Source organism: Mauremys mutica, chromosome 2 (assembly GCF_020497125.1).
Source record: "Mauremys mutica isolate MM-2020 ecotype Southern chromosome 2, ASM2049712v1, whole genome shotgun sequence".
NCBI classification, from domain to species: domain Eukaryota; kingdom Metazoa; phylum Chordata; order Testudines; family Geoemydidae; genus Mauremys; species Mauremys mutica.
The window spans coordinates 211747089-211770004 of NC_059073.1; the positions used below are offsets into that span (position 1 = coordinate 211747089).

At 42.0% G+C, this 22916-nt stretch overlaps 1 protein-coding gene across 10 annotated transcripts in view; it reads left to right on the forward strand.

The window, feature by feature from the left end:
* Positions 1 to 18933, forward strand: part of LOC123364289 (myosin VIIA and Rab interacting protein) — a 367063-nt gene extending 348130 nt beyond the window's left edge. For all 10 annotated transcript variants that reach the window (XM_045006277.1, XM_045006279.1, XM_045006276.1 and 7 more), the window contains 6 exons: positions 5365 to 5553; positions 11802 to 11963; positions 13455 to 13559; positions 13647 to 13707; positions 15038 to 15156; positions 16155 to 18933. In XM_045006277.1, the coding sequence (XP_044862212.1) occupies positions 5365 to 5553; positions 11802 to 11963; positions 13455 to 13559; positions 13647 to 13707; positions 15038 to 15156; positions 16155 to 16187 (669 nt within the window). In that variant the 3' untranslated portion in view covers positions 16188 to 18933. The remainder of the gene's footprint in view (positions 1 to 5364; positions 5554 to 11801; positions 11964 to 13454; positions 13560 to 13646; positions 13708 to 15037; positions 15157 to 16154) is intronic.
* Positions 18934 to 22916: the final 3983 nt, after the last annotated feature.

Here is a 22916-nt window from a genome sequence, read left to right on the forward strand (position 1 = left end):
AATGATGACCCTTCTTCCAGTGGCACAATGAATGAGGCATATAACAAATGTCTGCCAAGAGAGCATTTTATCAGTTTGAAATGTCCACCTACAAACATGCCTAGGCTGGGTATGTGTCTATGAATTTTAGGAGATTGTTATTGTGTCCCATAGCTTTTCAATATTTTTTTACAAAGGAAACTAATCTCATAGGTACCCCTAAAATATTCACTCTTAGTATAGACATTGGTGATTGCAGTCCAGATCCTCTGCTGGTGTAAATCAGTGTAGCTCCATTGAGGATCTGACCAAGTGTGTCCAGGGATCATGCAGTGTTTGAGGATTCCATGTACTGCTCAGACATCTTTCTCTTCCTTAGTAAAATCCTCAGCCATGTGTAAATGCAATGTTATAAACGATAGCCTTTCTTGTCATGATGTTAGTGAATAGTCTGTTATCACATTAGTGCCTAGAAATCCCCAGATCAGGATTGAGTCTAGATTGCTAGGCACTTTACAATCACATATGAAGATATGGTCCCTGCCCCTAAAAGCTTACAATCTATGAAGGCATGATCCAAACCCAATGAAGCCAATGTAAAGACACTCCTTGACTTCAGTGGCCTTTGGATCAGGCTTTATGAGATCAGCAGTCAGGCCTCGGTCCTGTAAAAGCTCATATGAATGTGCTTTCTTTTACATACATTACTACTCCTATTGATTTCAGTGGGACTACTCACACGTTTTTAAGTGTAGCACATGCTCAGATGTTTGCAGGATCCAGGCCTTCATCAAGCAGCTGCTGCTCCTGTCAGCTTCCTTAATAATCAGGGTATTTGTTCTCTGTCCAAAGGGAAGTACTGTAATTTTAAGGAGGATACTCTGTACTCTTCATATATTAAAAAAAAAAGAGATTGAATCCCTGCTTCAAGTGCAAACTTTAATGCAACCTTAACAATGGAACTTTGAATGATGTTTCCATAATACACTGTGCTGCTAACTTGAGAATAATATTGTCATTACACAGCCCATGAATGGAACTCCCATTGACATCACTGTTTCTTCCGCTGGTTGAGGACAGTAAATGGCCCTCACTGATAATAGCATCATTCTGTGAGCTGTAATTTCATGTTTATTTTTTCTTTCTTGTAGATACGGTCCCATCAAAATTGATTGGATATCTGCACCATTAATTAAAATAGGACTTTGTCCTCCCTGCTCTCTCTTGTTTTGACTCCCTCTCATACAGAGATGTTTTAAAGAGAGTGGTCAATAGAGTTGTTAGCATCCAGGATCAGCAATCCCAGGCAGGTAGATCTCTAGAGAGGTGAGGGACCCTGAATCCCTTGTCTGTTTATCTCTGCATTTCAGGGGTGTCTTTTCTCTTCTTCATATTTTGGTGGGGGAGGGATACTCGTGTGTGACTTGACCCTCATTAACATGAGATTTAGAGTTGCCTTCCACTCTTCCCAGCTACAGTCCCTACCAGCTCCAGGGAGCCCTGCAGGGTTTCCTGCTGCCTCACAATCAGAGCTGTTGGTCTACCTCCTGATGCCCATCTCCTGCAGCTGCCTGGAGAACGCCCCAGAAACTCCTTTTCATACACAACAGCAGGTCAAAAAAACTAGGAATAAAAGGTCATGACCATTTTCACAAAAGAATTTTCTGGGTGTTCTCCTGCCCCTTCCCAACCCCGATTTTGGAAATTTGACATTTTGAAACTGGAATCATTTTGACCAGCTCTGTAGATGCTCCAAAAAAATGGAGGAAAAATGTGATCAAGCAGGGAGCATTTCCTGGTTGGGCCTAAGAGCTCACAGGGGATCCTAAACTCCCTAACATTTGGTTGTGATGTCTCTATTTGGCAGTTATTAAACCTTACCATCAATTTTCTTCAAAATGCGGGCCAGGAGAAAGGTGAGTTGTAAATGCCCTTCACTGGGACATTTTCATGAAGTTTAGACTGAATTTAATTATTGTTTTTGAAAATTTTTAGAGAATGTAGTAATCAGAAATATTTTAATTTAAAGGGAAACAGTTTTTTGTTTACATGTAATCATTTCTTTGGAATCAAACATTGCAGCATTCTTATACGGCATGAGTAGATTCTCCAGGACCTTCTAGAGAAAAATAGGAAGTCACGGAATCTATTACTCCTGTCCAACTACTGTATTCTCAAGAGACATTCACAGACTCTGTCACACATCCTAAACGTTCAGTACTACTTTTAAGGCAGTTTCTAGGATTTGTTGCTGCTTTGGATATACTGATTTTGGGGCAGATCTACAATTTTAAAGAGCAGCAGTACTACAGCTGCCATTAAAAATTTCATCAGAAGTGTAGAAAATCCTAAAATGATTCTCTTCCCTTTAACTATTTTTTTGGTCAGTAATGTACTGAACAAGTAGTGTTTTGCTTCAAATCTTGACTTCTTAGGGCCTGGCTTGGATACTCTTATTCCACAATAAGAGTGCCTTTTTCCAATGTAGCTTAATACACTTTGGAACAGATTAAGCTACATCAGAAAAAGGCACTTTTATTATAATTATGTAATAGTGTCACAAGCGCCGACTCTGTGGGTGCTCTGGGGCTGGAGCACCCACAGGTTAAAAATGGTGAGTACTTAGCACCTACTGGCAGCCCCCTTATTAGCTCCCCCCGTTGCCTCCCGCTCACCAGCGGGCCCCGCCAATCAGCTCCTCTGCCTTCCTCCCCACACCTCCTGCCCACTGCAATCAGCTGTTTCGTGCCGTGCTGGGAGGGAGGAGGGAGGGGGGAAAGCGAGGACACGCTGCGCTGGGGGAGGGGTGGAACTGGGCAGGAAGAGGTGAGGCGGGGAGTTGGTGGCGGGGCCTGGGGCAGAGCCGTGGGTCGAGCACTCCCTCCCCCCCTCCACCCCCCTGCATTTTGGAAAGTTGGTGCCTGTGAATAGTGTATTATAACTTATAATAATGGCCACACAGGGAGCTATTCCAGAAGAGCTATTGCAGAATAGCTGTTCTGGTCACTATCTCCCCATGTAGACATGCTCTCAGCAACTTAGACTGAAAAACTCTAAAGAGCTGGAATTTTATAAATGATCCATAATAGCAGTAAGTGCTACAGATTTCATGAAAAAATAAACACTGAATTCAGATCTGCAATTCCTTGGAACATATGTCAATGCTGTATACTTTGAAGAAAATTCAAGACATCTATCCAGAATCCTTTTTTGTCTTAATTAATAGGATAGAACAAGAAAAGATGCTTGTGAAGGCAAATAATAAAAGCAAAGTAACATTGATTTCCTCCTCCCTCCTATATTATTATTGATCTATTTTAACCTAATTGGCACTTCCAAAAATAAATGGAAAAAACACTAGAATCTTAAGAGAGATGCAGGTAACTCTTTGTGATTCAAGTATTTCCGCTCTGTACAGAGTGTCCTTCTTCCTGCCTGTTAATGACTCTCTCTCTCGCCTCCCTGACAACCTGCCGACCTGTGACCCGTTAACAAATTGCCTTTGCTTTTGTTCTCATTCTCTTTAATCTCAGGCCTCTAATTTTTCCTTGTAATTTAACTGAATAACAGAACTAAAGATGACCTAATGTATGTGTACAAGGGATGAATCCAAACATGGTCTGAAAAAAAAAAAAGCAAGTTTTCAATACTGGCCTCATCTGACATGTAGATAAGTGGGGGGCGGGGTTGTTTTTTGTTTTTTTAAATGTACAGCTAATTTAGTTCAAAAGAAATAACATAAGAGTTACTGTAACATAAATGCACCAGAGTTTGCAGGAAACAAAAGAAAATTATTTCTGCTGTTCCCCATTGAATGTGAAAGTTTAATGTGACTTACTTTTAATAAATGACAGTCATGTAAACACATTACTATATGTAAAGTCAATGGATTAAATATTTCCACTATCTAACCATCATTAGTTCTTATCCTAGACACTTTGCATGTGGGTAAATTTACACACAAGGAGTCAGGGGTGGCTCTACAAATTTGGCCGCCCCAAGCAGTCATGCCCGGGAGGCGCCCCCGAGCCGCGGGAGCAGCGGACCTCCCGCGGGCATGACTGCGGAGGGTCCGCTGGTCGCGTGGCTCAGCTGGACCTCCCGCAGCTGCGGGCGGTTCGCTGGTCCGGCGGCTCCGGTTGAGCTGCCGCAGTCATGCCTGCGGGAGGTCCAGCCGAGCCGCGGGACCAGCGAACCGTCCGCAGTCATGCCTGCGGGATGTCCACTGGAGCCGCCGGCCGAGCGTCCCCTCCGCAGTCATGCCTGCGGCAGGTCCGCTGCTCCCGGGGCTCCGGTGGACCTCCCGCAGGCATGACTGCGGCAGGTCCGCCGGCCCCAGCCTGCCGCCCCCCCGGGAAAGGGCCGCCCCAGGCGGGTGCTTGCCCCGCTGGGCTCTGGAGCCGGCCCTGCAAGGAGTCCCATAACACACATGCGTAATGTTTGCAGGATTGGGAATTAATAATTACATTTAAGGGCTGACCCGTCAAACACTTACTCCTGTGAGTAGTTGCACTGAAGTATTCTCATGTGCTTCAATGTGAAGTCAGTGGGAGTATCTGCATTTAGTTCACTAAACTTTAGATCAAGCCCTACGCATTTACAATATCAGATTTAGTTCCTGTCTTCACTAGTCCTAATTATCCTCTCACCCTGGTGTAAATCATGTGTAACTTTATTGTTGTCAAAGTTACACTGGTCTAAAACCAATGTAAAACTAATCAGAATAAGGTCCATTGAATGTGCAAACAGGACTCAGTAGAACAGGGTTGGAGAGGATACACAATTTTCCATGTTAGTTAAAGTAATTTAGTTAGTAAATATAGGAAGCAGACAAATATTTTGATGCTGATTTTTAAAATGTCCTTAATTTAGCCTCTTTTTGGGAGGCTGACAAATAATTGAGGAACAGCTCCTAGAAAACTATTATTTTAATAGTCAAATGAGGATGGCACTTCCTCATTTGTGGGGACAGTAAGATAGATGTTTATATATATCCTCCTTTGGGCCCATAAATTAATGATCCCAGTTATTTGCAGGTACCTAACGTGTGAGAGGGCAAGTTTTTAAAATCATATTATAAATTCTGCCACCAAATAGGTGCATTCAGCTCCCACTGATTTCAAAGGGAGTGATATGTGGTGTTCACATTTGGGGATAGAGTTTGGTCCTTGTCATGTGAGCCCTAACCTAGGAAGAGTTATTTTGTGTGTGTGTTTGACTATTTAAAGTACATGGCTTAACCTCTTTTTTCAGATGAACCACCTAGTTATTCTTTTAAAAGGCATGTTTAAGGTAAAGCTACAGATAAGAGACTCTTACCATAATTATATTTCCGTCCTAACATAATGCTGTTGTTTATCCCTATTTACTCTTGTAACAAAACAGAAGTACTCTGCTGTCTCTCTCTGCAACATATCTACAGAGGTCCTAAGAGTCATCAATGCCACAGAGGAACTGATAGCAGAATCCACCGGTCCCTGTGATTTCCCAGCAGATGACCACGGGAGAGGGGCATTTCCGTTAGGTACAGACCCTGTCAGACTCGATGAGCAGCTCACCACCTTGGAAGAAAATGTAAGAGTATGATATCAATGTCAAATATAGCAAATTGTCGTCTTTAGAAAAAAAAGTGGCATGTGGTATGTTTTGACCTAAGCAATAGCATGTTGAGTTTTAGTATTAATTTTCTGCTTTTTAAAAAAAAAAAGTATTTTGAAAGAATCATCAGCTATTTTTTGTTTATTTTTTTAATTCAGTTTAATAATAATAGGAACAAACTGAACATCTGTTGGGTTTTATAGCGGTTGTAAAATTATCTTACTCTAAAAAGAAACTTAATCCCTTAAAGTCAAGTGGTGGCCTGATGTATACAACTGTGGAGTGGCTTACTGGGAAGCAAAATACCTCTATGTCCCCGTACAACCCAGGGCCACCCAGAGGATTCAGGGCGCCTGGGGTCTTCCCGCCACTGCCGAATTGCCGCTGAAGACCAGGCACTGCGGCGGCGAGTCCCGGAGTGGAAGGACCCCCCGTTGTGGGTCTTCGGGGCACTTTGGCGGCAGGTCCCGGAGCGGAAGGACCCCCCGTCACCGAATTGCCACCAAAGACCCGAAGCGGAAGAAGCTCCGGGGGCCCGGGCCCCATGAGAGTTTTCCAGGGCCCCCGGAGCGAGTGAAGGACTCCACTTCGGGGGCCCCAAAAAACTCTTGTGGGGGCCCCTGTGCGGCCTGGGGCAAATTGCCCCACTTGCCCCGCCCCCCCCCCCGGGCAGCCCTGGCACAGCCCCCTGGGACATCAAGTCAGGGTACAAAGGGTAAGCAGGAACCTATGCAGGCAGGCAGGGAGTAAGAATAGCCTTGACTCCATCTCCACCCCCAACATACCAGTCTGATCTGAGAAGGGCCTGGAGTAAGGGGAAATGGACATCTGTGGCACTCCGGCACATCATCTGGGCTGGTGCAGCTTGGTACTGCCCCCATTACATAGAGCAGACTGGAAAACCATAAATTAGTCCTAAAAAATACCAAAAAAAAATTTCCTCAGAAGAATCAAATTCCTCTGCCCTTTTGAATGAGCAGGTGCTACCTAACGTCATCCAAAGGAAGAATTTAGCTATTTGTAAGTCGTCATTAACTAAATGTTCTGGCGTATCCTGAAGGGAATAATAGTTCTTTCATGCCTCTGGATCTTCTCCTAAGTCTGTCTTAGCTGATATTTAAACTACTGTCTTTTCTCTTCTTTAGTGATTTTTAAAGTGTAATAGGAATCCCAACTATCCCATTATAACAATTAAAGGAAATAGATACCTGTTTGACTCTGTCTGAAAACCCATAAAGAAAGGAGCTCCTCCCAGTGGGTGAATTCACTTCATCCACATTAGAGTGTAAGTTCTTTGGGGCAGGCACTGTCTTTTTGCTATATTTGCGTACAGCACCTAACACAGTGGGATCCTGGTCCAGGCTTGGGACTCGGTGTCCTAATAATACAAATAATAAAAATAAATCTGGACTAAAAGTTAAATCTGCCACCCATCTTCTTATCTGCGACCAGGCCATCAGGGCTCTGGTGTTTTAGTCCATTCCCCGTAACTGCTATTCTTGCCAATGATCTGGAATAGTGGCTGCTGCCCATTTAGCATCACTTGCAAAGGATCTGGAGCTCACCAATCCCATGACCCATTCCTCTGACTGGTTCCCCACCTTGCTGCAACTGCTGCCATCTATGAATATGTCTGCACTGCAGCTGGGAGTGAGCGTCGCAGCCTGGGTATACAGATTTGGGTTAGCAGGGCCATAATAGTGCACCAAAATAGCTGTGTGGACATTTCGGCTCAGGCAGGGGTTCTACAACCCCCTAGATTTCAGAGCCCAAGCTCCAGTGCGAGCCAAAAGGTCCATATTGCTATTTTGAGTGCACCAGCTCAAGTTCTACTGGCTCAAGCCGCGCTATCGCAAGTATGAGGCTTGCTTCCAACCACAGTGCAGACACACCCTCATCCTATGTGTTGAGGTTGGCGTGAACCATGGTGATCCAGGCCCTTGTGTAGCTAGCTGCCCCTCCTGTGCAGCCGACCCTGGAACCTCGGTGGCGTAAAGAGCCTCGTGGTTGCTTTTTGTGAGTTTCACCCCTACCATACTTCTTAGTTTGAACGCATTTGAAAGGGTGTCAGAAAATTAAACTGAACTGCAGCATGTGTAACAGAGATGCCTACGTGTCCTTAAATCAGTTTCCTGCCAGTGTCCAATTGATTTTATAGTGCATTAATCAGTGTGATGAAGTAGCAAGTTTAGAGTGTCAGGAAATGTAGATGTTTTAGTCACTTGAAATATTTAATGATTTAAGCCTTAATCCTGCACTGGGATCCTCTAGTGGGCTGACTCCTGTGCCTGCGTGGAGCCCTAAGGACTGGGAGAATGAGAACAGAGTGAAAACTGAAAGCCAGATTGTCCCATGTCACAAGAGGCGCCCGAAGAGGATGCCAGTTTAAAAGATTTCCTCCCCATTCTTTTGCTCTCTGCCCACCCATCAAGGAGTAAACAGTGACCTTCACCCTTAAATTCCAAGAGGGTACCCCCGGATCCATTGGGACACAGGGCCTTGTGCATTCACATCGGCTGTGGCAGGACAACCCCAGTCACAGTGCCAGAGCTTGCTCACACTTGTAGCACTCCCCAGAATTGCCCTCTAACTGGGGTTCCCCAGCACAGAGTGGCTCCACAGGAGTGGCATACAACCTCAGCCTGATTTCATTTTCCTGCAAAAGCCATGCAAGCTGCAAGGGGGGATGATGCACATTGTCCCCACTCTCAGCCCCAGCCCCATCCTCTCCCTCTCCACGCGAAATCCTGGCCCATGGAACTCAGGAAATCCATTGGCTTCAATGTCCAGGTTTTCACACCTCATATATACAGGTGCAGACTTGTCAAGAGCCATCTGCAAATCCAGGACTGGTGCCACCAAGTCAGCTGCTCCATCTCCTCACAAGTGCAGCTGGGGGCAGATCTGCACACACAGGATTCCCTCTGCACATGATCTGGGCCTGAGAAGAGACTTCAGGATTTTATCCATCATGAGTAACTCTCCTTAACAATTATTGGGAATTATGTGTATGAGTCAAAGGGGAGAAAAAAGGGCACACTTTTCTGCCGGATACATGGGAACAACCTCACATGTGCTTCAGTGGGAGCTGCACACCGCTAACTTATAGCTGAGTTTGGCTCATACATTTAAATTTATAGATACATAATTTGGTGGGAGATTTTCAAAGGCACAAAGAGGAGTTAGCCCAACTCCTATTGAAAATGAATGGGGTTCGGGTGCCTGTCTACTCTCTGTGACTCTGAAACTCTCCCCATTAGAGCTCACTGGAAAATCTGCAGTGAAATTAAATTTCAAGAAAAGTTGAGGGTGGAGGAGTTAGGAAAACTTTGTGAAAAATGTTTTCTGTTTTCCAAGCAGTTCTGTTTTCCATAAGCATTTTTTCCTTGTGAAAAATTTAACCTGTTGTACACTGAACTTTGCCATAACATTTAAATGAATCTTTTCTTCAGCTTTCTGAAGGACTTGCTGATTAAATGTTTCCTTTTTCCGCTTTCTCCTCTTGTGAGCTGCATGGATGTATTTAGCAGAAAAGAAGTCGGATATAGATATAGACATACAGTCTCTTTTTAATCTAAAATTACTGTGCAGGAAATGTTGCACCACAAAGAAATTGCTTTGAAATGAAAGAGCTTTTTTAAAACCCACTAAAGCATGAAAATTCTTGTTTAAATCAGAATTTTCATCTTTTATTCATCCTTTTGTGTCTTAAGTCCTTCCACCAAGATGTCAAGGCAGGCCACTTCTTTGCAGCAAGCCACCTTATTAAAGGATTTATCCTCCATACTAAAACTTGTCATTTTGGAAATTCACTTAGTACAAGACAAGGTGTATTAGCTTATCAGCATAGTCACATGTGTAAAAAAATACAATACAGGTTTATACTCTTAAGACTGGTTTTCAACCTGTGGTCCACAGACCCCTGGGAGTCCGCAGACTATGTCTAAGGGGTCCATGAAAGGTGGTTGTTACCAAAGAACAATGGTTTTCAACCTGTGTTCTAAGATTTCCAGAGGGGTCCACACCTCCATTTGAAATGTTTTAGGATTCTGCAAATGAAAAAAATGTTGAAAACCACTGCTCTATGGCAACCAATTCAAGATGCCCCATTTATTTTTATTGTGGGGGTTTAAATTATTTCGATTTAAGGAAAACACAATCTAGTTCAAATAGTTAGAAAATGATAACATCTAATGTAGTGGTTCTCCAGCCCTTTTGGTCCATGATGACCCACAAAAGGTCCCCAAAATTGTATCCCACCCAACTGTATTAAAGAATTGTGGGATTTGGAACATAAGCTGGTACTGTTGCTGCTAGGTTGGGAGGCTTGAGTGGGCTGTGAGGGAGTGATGCTGCTGTGAGGGCGAGTGGCATTTCTGCTGGAGGCTCTTCTCCCTGCGTGCGGAGTCTCTCGGCTGTGGGACCCAGAAGCCAGCTGCACCATGTTTTTCACTCGTGATGTTTTTGTAACAATGTGATCATTCAGGGGTGCTGAAATACTTGGCAGCATTCTTTCGTTTCCTTCCATTGTGCAGCAACAGTGGCTGGTGGGATTGCGTTCTGGTTATTTAGGGAATGGGTAGAAGATGCAATATTGTCACGTGGACTGGCAGACATTTAGGCAGAGCATTACATGGTGGATGCATGTGTCCTATCAAGAAAACCCAACAGTTAGACAACATACTTTGTTCTCAGAGCAAGATGAAAGAAAGTAAATAGACCACTATGTATTATGGATGATCGCTCTGAATAGTTGGCTAGGAAATAAACGGTCTATTAGTGGTTTCTCCCTAGCTGAGATTGCTGTGCAGGGGAGATTCTTTTAAAAATTAGATCTGACAGAATTGTAGCGATACATTTATGTATCCCAAAAATCTTATAAGTAAGGACAAATTATCCATGCCTTTAACTCCCCACGGTCAGACTGCTAATGCACTGTACATGGGGATGCCCCTGAGACTCATTCAGAAACTGAAGCTAGTGCAGAATGTGGCAACCTGCTTAGCAAGTGTTGTGTTTCAATGGAAACCATTGTCTGAGATCTGCACTGCCTGCCTCTTGGTCTCCAGGTATAATGCAAGGTATTAGATTTAAGATATAAAGCTTGACATGAATTGGGACCAGCCTGAATCTGGCCCTCTCCCTTGCCACTGCTGCAGTCAAAAAGGACACTTGACCTGGGACTCCCCATGTTACAGAAGAGAGGGAGCTGCTAACAGAATGCTCTCTGAGAGGGCCCCTTAACTATGGAATTTCCCCCCACACACTTTGTATCCAAATAGCTTAATTGGTTGACCTTCAAGACACACTGCAAACCCCATTTATTTGGAAAGGCTTGTGGAGGGGGATGAAGATATGAGTTTTGGATGGTGTGGGATGATGTATAGTCTGCTGCTTTGATTAATTATCAAGATAATTTATTTTACTGGGTCTAAGTGCTGATATTCTGCTGAGTGATTATTCCTATGTGGAATTTTAATTGTCAGACTACCTTGACTTTGTGTATAGGCATTTTTATTTTAAATTTAAATATGTAGATAATGTTATTTCATAGTAGGGCTGGTTGAAAATTTTCCATCTAAACTGCTTTTGACAGAAAATTGGGGTTTAAACAAAACTTTTTACTAAATTGTCAATTTGTGCTAAAATTTCAACTTTTCATCAAAAAACTAAACACCTGAAAACTAAAATGTTTTCAGTTTTTGGCTGAAAATATTTCCATTTCAAAACAGCACTGTAGTGCCTCATGGGAGTTGTAGTTTGGCTGCCTCCTGCCCCCATTCTCCTCCAGGGGCCGGATTCCCCAGCCAGACTACATCTCCCAAGAGCCACTACAGCCAGGACTTCTATGAGGAAACTGTGTTGCATAATTGGAGATATAGGCAGGATAGGTAGCCTTGCACATAATGAAAAATGAGGTCATGAGGTATCCAAACATACAACTCCCAGGAGGTACCGTGGAGGCAATTCCAATTCAAAATTTTCATTTTCAGTCTAAAGTTTTAAATTTTTGATTTGTCACCAAAAAGTTGAAATTTTCCATAGGGAAAAAATAAATTTCCAACCAGATCTATTTCATAACAACTGTGGTGCATGCAGAGATTTTGTGGGTCTTGGGTTTTTTTGGCTTTCATCTTTTGCTGCCAATAGTCTGTGGTCTCTTTGAGTTACACCATGAATAAAAACAAATCTGACTTACTCTGTACCATGATTTGGATCCTTAGGTGTACCTGACAGCAGGCACTGTGTACGGGTTAGAGGGTCAGCTGAATGAATTAGAGGATGCAGCACGCAAAATCAACAGTGTTACAGCAGAATTGGAACTAGCGGATTTGGAGGATCAAGTAGCAACAGCAGCAGCACAGGTTCATCATGCAGAGCTTCAGGTGAGGAAATTCACTACCTTTCTTGTGCTTAGCCCTTATATATTAATATTTCACTCATTCAATCTTATCATCACTGTTATACAGATTCTGTCTGTACCCACATAGATTAATTAGCTGGACTTCAGTTTTAATAATCCAAAAATATGTATCCATATAACAGCAGCTGAGCAGGGTGTGTGTTGCTTGGACCATATTTCATCACATATAGATATGCAGGCGGAATCCCCTTCTTTGGACTAGATATGTTGGCTCTAATCCTGCTATTACTGAAGTTGGTTGGCAAAACACCCATTAACGTCAATAGCTGCTGATTCGTGCCCAAGTTCCATTGACAGCATGCTGTACATCTTCAGATTCAGCAAAGACGCTGGACTCTGTGCAGTAAATTAAATCAGGTGGTGTTCATACATCAGAGTGAGAGAACTGCAGCCACATAATGTGCCTGTGCTGATTGTACCACCTCTGTTCTGAACAACTTTCTGAACTGTTTCACTGTGCCAATAGGTGGCACATTCTGAGGTCTTTACTACAATTTTTTTTTACAGGCAAACTTGCATTGACTTCATTCAGCAGCAGTTGCTTGTGTAAGGACTAAGACCTCAGGATTTGCCCTAACTACTTGAGTAGCTTTAAAACCAAGGATGGTGATTTCTTTGTATTGGCTTGAATCATTAGTTTATGGTAAAATGTAAATAGGAAAAAAGACAGCCATACAAGGTGTCGAAGGAAAATAAGTTTTTACTTAAAACAGTTAAAAAGCAATCGATCCTAGTGAAAATATCATCATCAGTGTGCCCCTGCACATGTTATCTGTCTGGCTGTTTTCTCGTTTCTCTATTAGTTTTGTCCCTTTTGCATAATTTGTTTTCTCTATCTCCACTTCAGCCTGCTTTCTCCCCAAAGGCTTATTTACTTGGCTGTTTGTTTGCTTGTTGGTTTAATGACATGTCTTTACTGAGGTATTTGAAGTATGAATTACAAAACGTTTAAGGTAGAAGAATTCGGTGTTACAAAGAAACCACTTTGTTCTGTGTTCAAAGGAATAAGAACCAATGTGAAATAGCAAATGCAGTATAAAATATAGTGCTTTAAGCATAACTTTTAAAAACACAACTTGAATGAAGTTAGAATTACACAGCCGTGAGTCATTGAGTACTGGGTATTTTTCAAATGTAGGAAGGTGTCCATAGTCATAGAGAATGTGAGTACAGTGCCACGAGATCATTGGTTTACTCCATGTAATGAGCAATCATCTTTTCTAATATGTGAATGTTCCCTTTGGCACTCACGACTAAAGAACACAGCAGTCCACAATGTCTCAATTAGATTGTCTTTGAGAGCTACAGAAGAAATCAATTGTCTCTTTCTTTATATTTCTGATTGATGAGGATGTGAGCATGAGTTCCTTTTGCCGTTAACTAATGGTGTTCACAGTAATTTTGAAATTTCTCCCTCCCCTTGATTCTTTTTAATTTATTGTTTTGTTTTAAGATTTCAGATATCGAGAGCAGAATTTCAGCTCTCAGTGTTGCAGGCTTGAACGTGGCTCCATGTGTTCACCTGACAAGAAAACGAGATCAAAAGCAAATGAATCAGGTGCCACAACATTATGCAGTTTTGCATGGGGGAAGACCCTGCTTCTTTCTGAATTAAAGCTTAGTAAAACCTATGTGTTTTTCACAGATGCAAACAATAGACACATCAAGACAGCAGAGGAGAAAGCTTCCAGCTCCACCAGTAAAAGGTGCACCAAAAAATTCATTCAACTCATTTTATTTATTATGTTCTCTTTCTGGTTAAACTATAGTGTACAGCCTAAAGAGGGCAGCTAAGGGGAATTAAATTACAAAGTGAATACAATGAGAATAAACAGTACCCCAGAGCTATATGTACATATAATCAAATACTGATTTGGCCCTTTGGAAGATGTTTTCACTTGCTCGTTTGATTTAATTTGGTGCCATACGTCAATAGGGTCAAGAGCAAAAGACTGGCTATGGCAAATAAGAAATGATGACTGTGTGACCTGAAAAGATCCCAAAAGGGGTATTTTGGAGTGAGTGAAGGTTAGAATCAGCAGACAGAGCAATCACAGCGTGCTAGTTAGCAGAGATGGTGCTAGCCCATTAGGGCCCCCCCACACATAACATGCAATAAAAAGCGAATGGGGGGCCCCCTTGAGTTGCTCGGGGCCCTAAGCAATTGCATAGTCTGCTTATGCCAAGCACCAGCTCTGCTAGTTAGCAATGGGCAATTGTAGTTCAAAGCATTATTCTGGAATTAAGTGGAGCATGTGTCAGGAAGGCACCTGTGACATTTCTTGTCTTAAAAATATTTCTAGTTTCTGGAGAGTCAATGCACTTGATTAGAGTTTACTATATACACATGGAAAAGCATAATTAAGGCCTGAATCCAGCAAAGCACTATTTAATAAAACATTTAAATGTGAGCTAATTTAAGCACATCTTTAAGTGCCTTGCTGAATCCAGGCTGAAGGGCGTAGGAAGTTTTAGGGACACGGTGAAGCTACCCAGCTAACATGCCTGTCTCTTTTATTTACCTTCATCCCAGTGTCACGCTTTCGCCATGCCACAAAATCATCTTAAGAAATGTATCTCTTGAATTCATCTATAACTTTCGGCTTAGTGACATTATCTGGTGATTTAGTGTACACACATGAACATTTTCATGAGATAGATCTGTCTTTGCTTTCCTGTTTACTCTGCGTTTCCTAAGTTTTCAGTGTGTGCCTTCCAATTTTTTTAACTCTTCAGTGGTATGAAAATACCTATCTCAGATAACTTCTGGACCCAATTCACCACTGCTTTACTCTAATCGTATAGCAGTGTAACTCCATTGATGGAAGTGAAGTCACTTGATAGCGAACCAGGCTGTCTCATAATTTCAAAAACCTCTCTTACAATATCACAGTCTTCCAGTTTCCATTTAAAGTAAACCTAACTTTCCTCAAAACTTAGGCTTAAGTCTCTAAAGAGCTAGAAGATTTGCTTTTTCAAGTCTGATGCTTGGTTCAAGTTGTCACGTAAAGGATGTTCCCATTTTTTCCCTCCCAGGTGAAAATATTGATGCTTCTCCAGTTACTACTGTTAGAACATTTAACAGAAACTTTATGCTCCAAGGATCTCTAACACAAAGAACTAAAGAGAGAAAAAGCACTGCCAAGGACTTGATGGTAACATCTGAGAACAGACCTTGTTAAAACTGTTAAGAGCAGGAAATACGGAGAGAGCGATTACTCATTTAAGGCTAGATTGTCCCTAGCCCTTGCTCACGCTCTCCTATCGACTCCTTTTGCACTTCTCATTCAGGTGGAGTATAGGAGTCGACCGGAGAGCGATCAGTGGTCGATTTAGTGGGTCTAGTGAAGACCTGCTAAATCGACCGCTGATGCATCGATCACCACGTGTCGAACCCCGAGTAAAGTGTAGACAAGCCCTAGTCTAGTCTGTACCTACATTGACGTGCATAAACACGCTCCTACTGCAAGTTCTCTGGGTGTGTTTATAGAATTATAAATATAAAGCATTTCAAAAAAATCCTGTCAAAATAGGCAGAATTAATAGACATTCGCTCCACAGCGCAAACTTGTGGGGCAGACCCTGACAGCAACAATGCCACAATATAATACAGTAGAAGACACTCTCCTCATATCTCAGCTGCTTACAGGGAAATGCTCGGCATAGGGATTTAGTGGGAGTTAAGTGGTGCATAGACCACGTACTGGCTTTCTGCTTAAGGGTGAATTTCATCCCTGTGTGAACAAATGGGCCATTCACTGTACCCAGAAGATCAATAATCTCGTGTTCTAGCAGGCCAATGGGGGAACAAGTCCAAGAGCTGAAAACACCTTGCCCCAGACACCCAAATTGAGATTGTGGCCCCATTGAAGTCAATGAGAGTTTTGCTTTTACCTTTAGTGGGGCCAGGATTTCACCCACAGAGTTCAAATCTAAGGACTGTCAACAGAAGCAGCTCAGCTCAGCTCATCTCAACAATCAGGAGGGGACTTAAGTGGTATACAAGTCTTTGTACTGCATGGGGTATATTTCACCTGGCAATAAAACATTGATGGTCCCCTTTCATTTAAAAAGCCTTGTCAGCATTGTACTCTATACATTTTGTGTCATTATGAAATCTTTTGCTAATGTTTTCCTTTTCTCTCCATTCTAGGAACCAACTATAGGATCTGCTGTAATGTACTAGACTTACAAAACTACTGCCAATAACACACTGCCTAAGGCTGTACACTATAGTGCCTTTATTTAACAGCCATTGTATATGTCCAATAGAAACGGACCCTCGAGAACCCACAATGCCTCAGTAATAGGGCTTTGTTTGGATACCTCACTGAGAAAGCTGTCCAGCATTGTGGTCTGCTAATGGAAACTCTGCCTTAAAGTTTTCATGAGACTCCAGAAAGGATACTGAGTTTCATAAGCAAGGCTCCATGTTTTAAGATGCACTTTTTTTCCCCCATTGATTGTACTAAAGTATATTGTCTTTAAAATACAATATGTTTTGTATACTTAATTTAACCATAATTGTTGGTCAATATTTCATGTGAAGAGAGAGGTCAAAAACAAACCTGTGATCCATATTTGCTGGCACGTTTGACACTGAGTTCAGTGTTTGTAGATCAATCCCAATATCATTTTCTAAAAGACCCTCTGTATGCTGATAGCGTAACTTTGGCTGAGTTATTATTCTATCTCCAGACCTGGGCTGTTTGGATGCTAAAGGAGCAGTTTACATTTGCGATAGGCTGGCACATTCCACCCTAGCATACTGTGGTGGGGGACACACATGTATCATGCCTACAAAAAGATAAATTCTGAGTCATTATTTTGGCATCTGAAAACCATCGCAAAATCAACCCCTTGCACCTCTATGCTTAGAAGCATAATCCATTTTAGGCAGTGTCCTAAATATTTGTTACACCCAGCAGGTGCATCTCTGAATTAATCCTTATCAAATGTTTAAGATTACAAAATTAGAATAAAACAATGCTGGGTGTTGGATATTGTTCAAAGAAAGTGCTTCCTGAAACGTATTTTTAAACATTAAGGGCTAGTTATAAAAGGCCCTTGTACGGGTGCTACGAGGGCCACCTCTCTTCCCCTCCCTTGCATGATGCGTGGAAGGGCCTTTCAGAATTGCAGTCCCTTTGCTCTGAGGAGCGCTGGGACTGCTCTCCCCTGTAATCTAAAGGAAGCAGAGAGGAGACAGAGCCATGGCTCTTCCCCCTTCCATGCTGACCCCCAGAGCAGGATCAGTGCACAGAGGGTGCTGAGCCGCACACCATACAGGAATGTAGTAGCAGACATGCTCTCCCTGCATCCCAGAATGCCTCCTGAAGCTCCACGGGGTAGCACCACTTTGTACTGACCATCAGTGGGCAGGACAGAACCCTAAGGAGCGATTAGTCTATTTAACCACAGAGGTTTAGAAATACATTTTAAAATATGCAGTAATTTAAAAGTTGGGGACATTAAACAGCTTCTGACTGATTCAAAAAATGATGGCCAACCTTTTCAAATTTGGGTGCCTCAGTTTAGGCACCTTGAGCTACATTTAGACTACCTACAGAAGAGCAGCCTGGTTGTCAAAAAGGCTGAGCAGTCGCAGCTCCCATTGTCTTCCTCGGTAACTGCGGATGCTCGGCACTACTGAAAATTGGACATACGTTGTAGGTAGCCATTGTGGCAGTTCAGGCCTGTATATCAAAGAGATGGAATAGTTTTAGTTTAGCAACATCTGATCAGTAGGCTTGGATTCTGCACGACTAAAAGTAAGGAGCGGTTCAGATCCAGCTTCCATTTTGTCCAAGCCCACCCAGACCTGGTCAGAGTAGCCAGATAAATGGTTCTAGTGTGAACTTCCCTCCTAATTTGAAGTCTCCTCACCAGTGCAATTGGATCATCTGATTATTTGAAAATAATTGGGTCCAATTAGAAGCATAAGGCCATATCCTCTACTGGTGGAAATCCCCGTAGTTCCATTGATATTGGTGGAATTACGGTGATTTACACCAGTTGAAGATCTAGCCCAGGATGGTCATTCTGGGCTAAATTATGCCTTGTGTTATTCTCTTGCAATCCTCATTATCTTCAATTTGTTTGCACAAGTATGAGGACAGAACTTGGTCCAGTATGTTTAAAAATAGTGTGTGTGTGTATATATACACACACCATCTAATGAAGGAGATTATACAGAGTAGGATGCCTAATACATTTTTCAATCTCCATCCAGTAGACTGTTCTCTTATGTGTGTGCAATACATTCCCAGATTTTTGTTTATGCAGGTATGCGTGTCATGAAATGTCACTAATAGTGGTTGGTTTACATATTTGTCTAATAATAAGCTAATACTGTGTATGTAATATCAATTCAGAAATGACTAATTTTAGTAGATTAATGGCTTTTGTTCTGTTAGTGTGATTTAAAAAACAGACTTTGGAGTAGGATGTTTTCCATAAGAGGCATGAAAAGCAACTACTGTTGTTACAATGTTAAGTCTTCTTTGACAAAAATGTGTATTGTGTAGGTATTGCAAAACAAAACAAACCCTGCCCCACCCCGCTACATGGTATTTGCATTTTTACAGATTTACTTGTGCCAAATATGTGCAAAGATTTAATTTACTGTTTTTAAAAAAATCATAAAAACGTTATAGCACACGAAGAATTATTTTGTCATCAAGTGATTTCAATCTTTAGTGTTAATATTTATATTTAGATTAATTTTTATAAATGAAAATATTTTAATGGTTAAAAAAATTAAGACTATATAATGATCTATTTGATTAAGTCTGAGTGAAAGTAAAGCTTGCCTTGTTGTTGTTATATGCGTATCCAGGAATTATTGTTAAGTGAAATTATAAGAGTAAAAGCAATTTATGCAAAAGAATGCCTTTGCAGGGACCTGATTCATAAAGAAAAAGAAAATAAATCTCCTGTTGTTTTGGATTTCTGTGCACTTTACTCAGGAAAGGTGCCGACTGCAATGCACTGCCATACATTTGAGTAGTATGGTAGGTGCTCCGCCCTGGCAGTATAGGAACTTGCTGTACATAAATGACCACTTCTCCATTGGTTCTTTCACAGCTATACAGCTCAGAAAAGGACTGCAGTATTCCAGTGTGTGAAATGCACCAATTTAACCAGGGAGGGATAAAGAGACGTACTCTTCCCTTCAGATTGATTTTAGAGGAGAAAGAAAAGAGCCCTTTAAGAAATGTATTACATCCTTCTAAACCATATGCACGTTGTGCTAAATACTGTCCCTCAACTGGCAAAATTCCCACAGATGTCAGTGGGGGTTTAAGAGCTGGGTTGGGTAACCTCAGGCTTTGGACCTCTCTAAATACAGATTTCCCTGTTCTAATGTGTCCAATGCAAGTTTCATGTTATGTGGCAGGTTCCTTGTAGGTAGCACATTCACTTTTATCTTTTTGTGCTGCGTTCTTGCCCCAGGCTTTTTTCTCGCAAGTGATAAATGTCCTAAACCCATGCTCTGTCTTCCTCATGAGTAGGAGAATCACTTTCCTAGCCCAGCTGGAATTGTGCAGTCTGAGGCTTTTACTGCTATAGCTTGCACTTTTCCATCTCTGTGCTGTGGGCAGTCAGTGCCACTACGCTTAGTGTGGATTACTGCATTGCCAAGCAGTGAGTAGTTTGCATTTGGCCTGTTCCTTTGGGAAATGCTATGGAAATGTCGTCCCCATCAGTGGTGCTCATATTCACAGTGCTGTGGATAACAAGCCTTCCTTCAAGTGAGTATCAACTGTCAGAATATGGCTCAGAATGCTTTCACGGGAAAAAAAAATATGTACATGCAAAAAACTGCCTCAACCAGCTATCTGGAAGTTTTCCTTACAGAAGCAGAAGCCCCTGGCTGACCTAATGCCTGAGGAGCAGTTATACAGTACATATCTTCCAGCCCCTTGGAAATAGGGTATACGGGTGCAGCAGTGCTGAGTTCCAGTCAACCCTGACCACCAGAATGACTTACTGAAGGCCAGCAGCTAGTGCTACTCTAAATTCTTCAGGCCTGGACCAGTGGCACAATCTTGAGCATCTGGCCCATTGTATTCATCTTGTGTGGGAGTCCCAGGCCAAGTTGGGACTAGTTCTGGTATAGTGTTTGCCCTACTCCATTACAAAGTCCATGTCAGCTGTTGAATTTTCTCTCTGTAGTGGCACAGGAGCTACTAAGGCTAATAGTGGGTTGATTTTAACAGCCAAATGGATGATGACCATAGTGAGAACCCTAGATTTCTGGCTCAGTTCACATACCTGCCCCCACTTATGATGCAGCTGTCTTAGCTTGGCTGGTGGTTAGGCAGTTGGCAACTAGAATAGCATCAGGAAATAAACATTTCCATTATCTCTTGCATTGAGATTGGGCCTTACCTACCTCAGTGACGTGAAGGATCTATTTTAAGAGTACACACCCTTGCAGGTTAACGGAACCAGAGTGATTCCAAGAAGCCATTGAGGGGAGACACTGTTCCTTCAACAGGTCACAGTGGCCAAGATTTGATAGGATTGTGTGGTACTGTAATTAACTTTTTGATTAAGCTATTCAGAAGGTTTTTGTATAATGCTGACAAAACACCATGTTACCTAAAAGCCTATCTTTAAGATAGGTGTGACAGAGGCTTCATTGGTGGTGCTGGTAGATTGTCTTTTTATTATTATTCAAGCAATAGCTGTGTCTAATGAGTCAGAATGATTGGTTTTAAAAACTGGAGTAGTCTTAGTTCATAAGCTATCCACACACTCCTAAAAAAGGTAACTGCAATAATGTGTGACTCAGGTCACACCTCATATGAGCAACAAATAGTGGATATGCATAGCAAGCAGTCTACAAACAAGCCCAGAGCTCAAATCCCTTCACACAAACTATTTATCAAACAACTGAGAAATACAATCAAGTTTGTAAAAATAAAATCACCTCCTGATGGCAGGCAGCCCATTTTTCTGCCTTTGAATTAAGTTAGTTGGATAAATTATGTGCTGTGATTAAGTCAACCACTGCTACTTTGGCAGTGATTCAAGACGACGACAACTAGACACACAAGCTTGGTCTATCTTCTGAAGTACTGTTTAGGACCTAAATTTTAATTCTAGTCCATTAGCTAAATAGTGAATGGTCTTTTTGACTATGAGCTACCATTTATCTTATAATTTTATCTGATGTATTTTTGGTGGCAAGAGTTGCTTATCAAGATTAAGTGTGTAATTATATAAGCAATGCTAATTAGAAGTTATTGAATTAACCAGTATAGAATCATAGATACCAGTATAGTGATGGGTCATATCAATCAAGCAATCATGGATTATTTATGCAATCCATAATAGGATAATTTTTTAAGTATGATGCTTGCACAGTGACTTTTAGCTTTCCCAGTTAAAAGATTGTTATAGTAGTGGCTTTCAATTTTTCCATTTGCAGACCCCAAAAGATTTCAAATGGAGGTGTGTACCCCTTTGGAAATCTTAGGTATAGTCTGCAAACCCCAAGGGGGTCTGTGGACCACAGATTAAAAACCACTGTTCTAGAGGGACATGAGCCAGCAGCTTCACCTGTCTTTGACCTCATTGTGCTGCTGAGGGTGGTGGGTTATGTGCTATGATGGCACAAAGCTACCCTGACAGTTTAACTAGCCTGGGGCCTTTTAAACTCCCTGTCCTTAAGAAGGGAGGTTTTTTTGTTTGTTTCAAAATAAGCAAGTAAAAAAAAAACCACTTGTTTGAAGAGTACACCTTGTAAGATAGCAGACATTTTAAAGGGCCAGGAATGTACAGTGTATAAATCCAAGCCATGCATGTCACTGTGGTATGAAAATACTCAAAAAGCACTAACATTTCATATCTATTTAATATTGGTAAATACATTACTGAGAATGTTTTAGTTCAGCCAGCCATTGTTTATTTTTAACCAGCATTAACAAGTCACTTTGAAACATGACAGAAAGGTTTGTTGGCAGGCTAGCATGAAGAGCATATTTTATACAGAGTTGATTCCAAGCATGGAAATCTTTTGGTTCTTGCTCCGAACTACCCTCACAGTGGCATTAGTTTACGGGGGGAGGGATGGAGGGAGGATGCTTTGTTCAGAGCAGGAGTGGAAGTGTGTGAACAGCGTAGTTTGCATTCAGCATCACTTTTCAATTTGGATTTTTCCACCTGAGAGGGCTTCTTTTAAAAGGAGTTTACACAGGAAATAAACGAAAGATGTGGCAAAGGACATGTAAGCAAAAAAGCAGAACCAAAACAGTTTTAACATATATGTGAGGAGGTGGGGAGGGGAGAGAGAGAGAATTCAATTCAAATGAGAGAAGTAACTGAGTTTAGTTACTGCAGTTGACAAGGGAATCACCACCAGCCATCATCTTCTGCATCCAGTGCTTCTTGCTCCTGCAAAGCATTCACAATCAGCTCCAAGCTGCTGATCCCAGGCCTCAGGCTCTTGTGACTGCTCCTTAGCTGCCTTTTCCCAAACCGGCCGATAGGTCGGACCCCACGTCCCACATACCAAAATGGATCAATCTCAGGACCTGGAAATCAAAGCATTCAGTCAAGAAGTGCACACTGAGCCACGATCAGTGAACAGCACTCAGCTTGGGAGCAACATCTACTGAACAATGCCAGAACGTTCAAAGGGATAATACACCCTAAGAAAAACCCAGGGATAACTAACAGTGCACCCCTATAGTCCTAAACATGAAATGTATATTGCTTTTAATGGGAATTCCCCATCTGTAGGGGCTGTAGGATAAGGGCTCAGGTATGGCGAAGATCTTTCCTATCAAAGAATTTCTCCGTGTTTATAGGCCTCAACCTGCAGTTCTTACTGAAGTCAATGGGAGCTTTGATTGAGTAAGTGCCCTCGGTGGTTTCTCTAATGACAAAATGGCAGGCAAGTAAT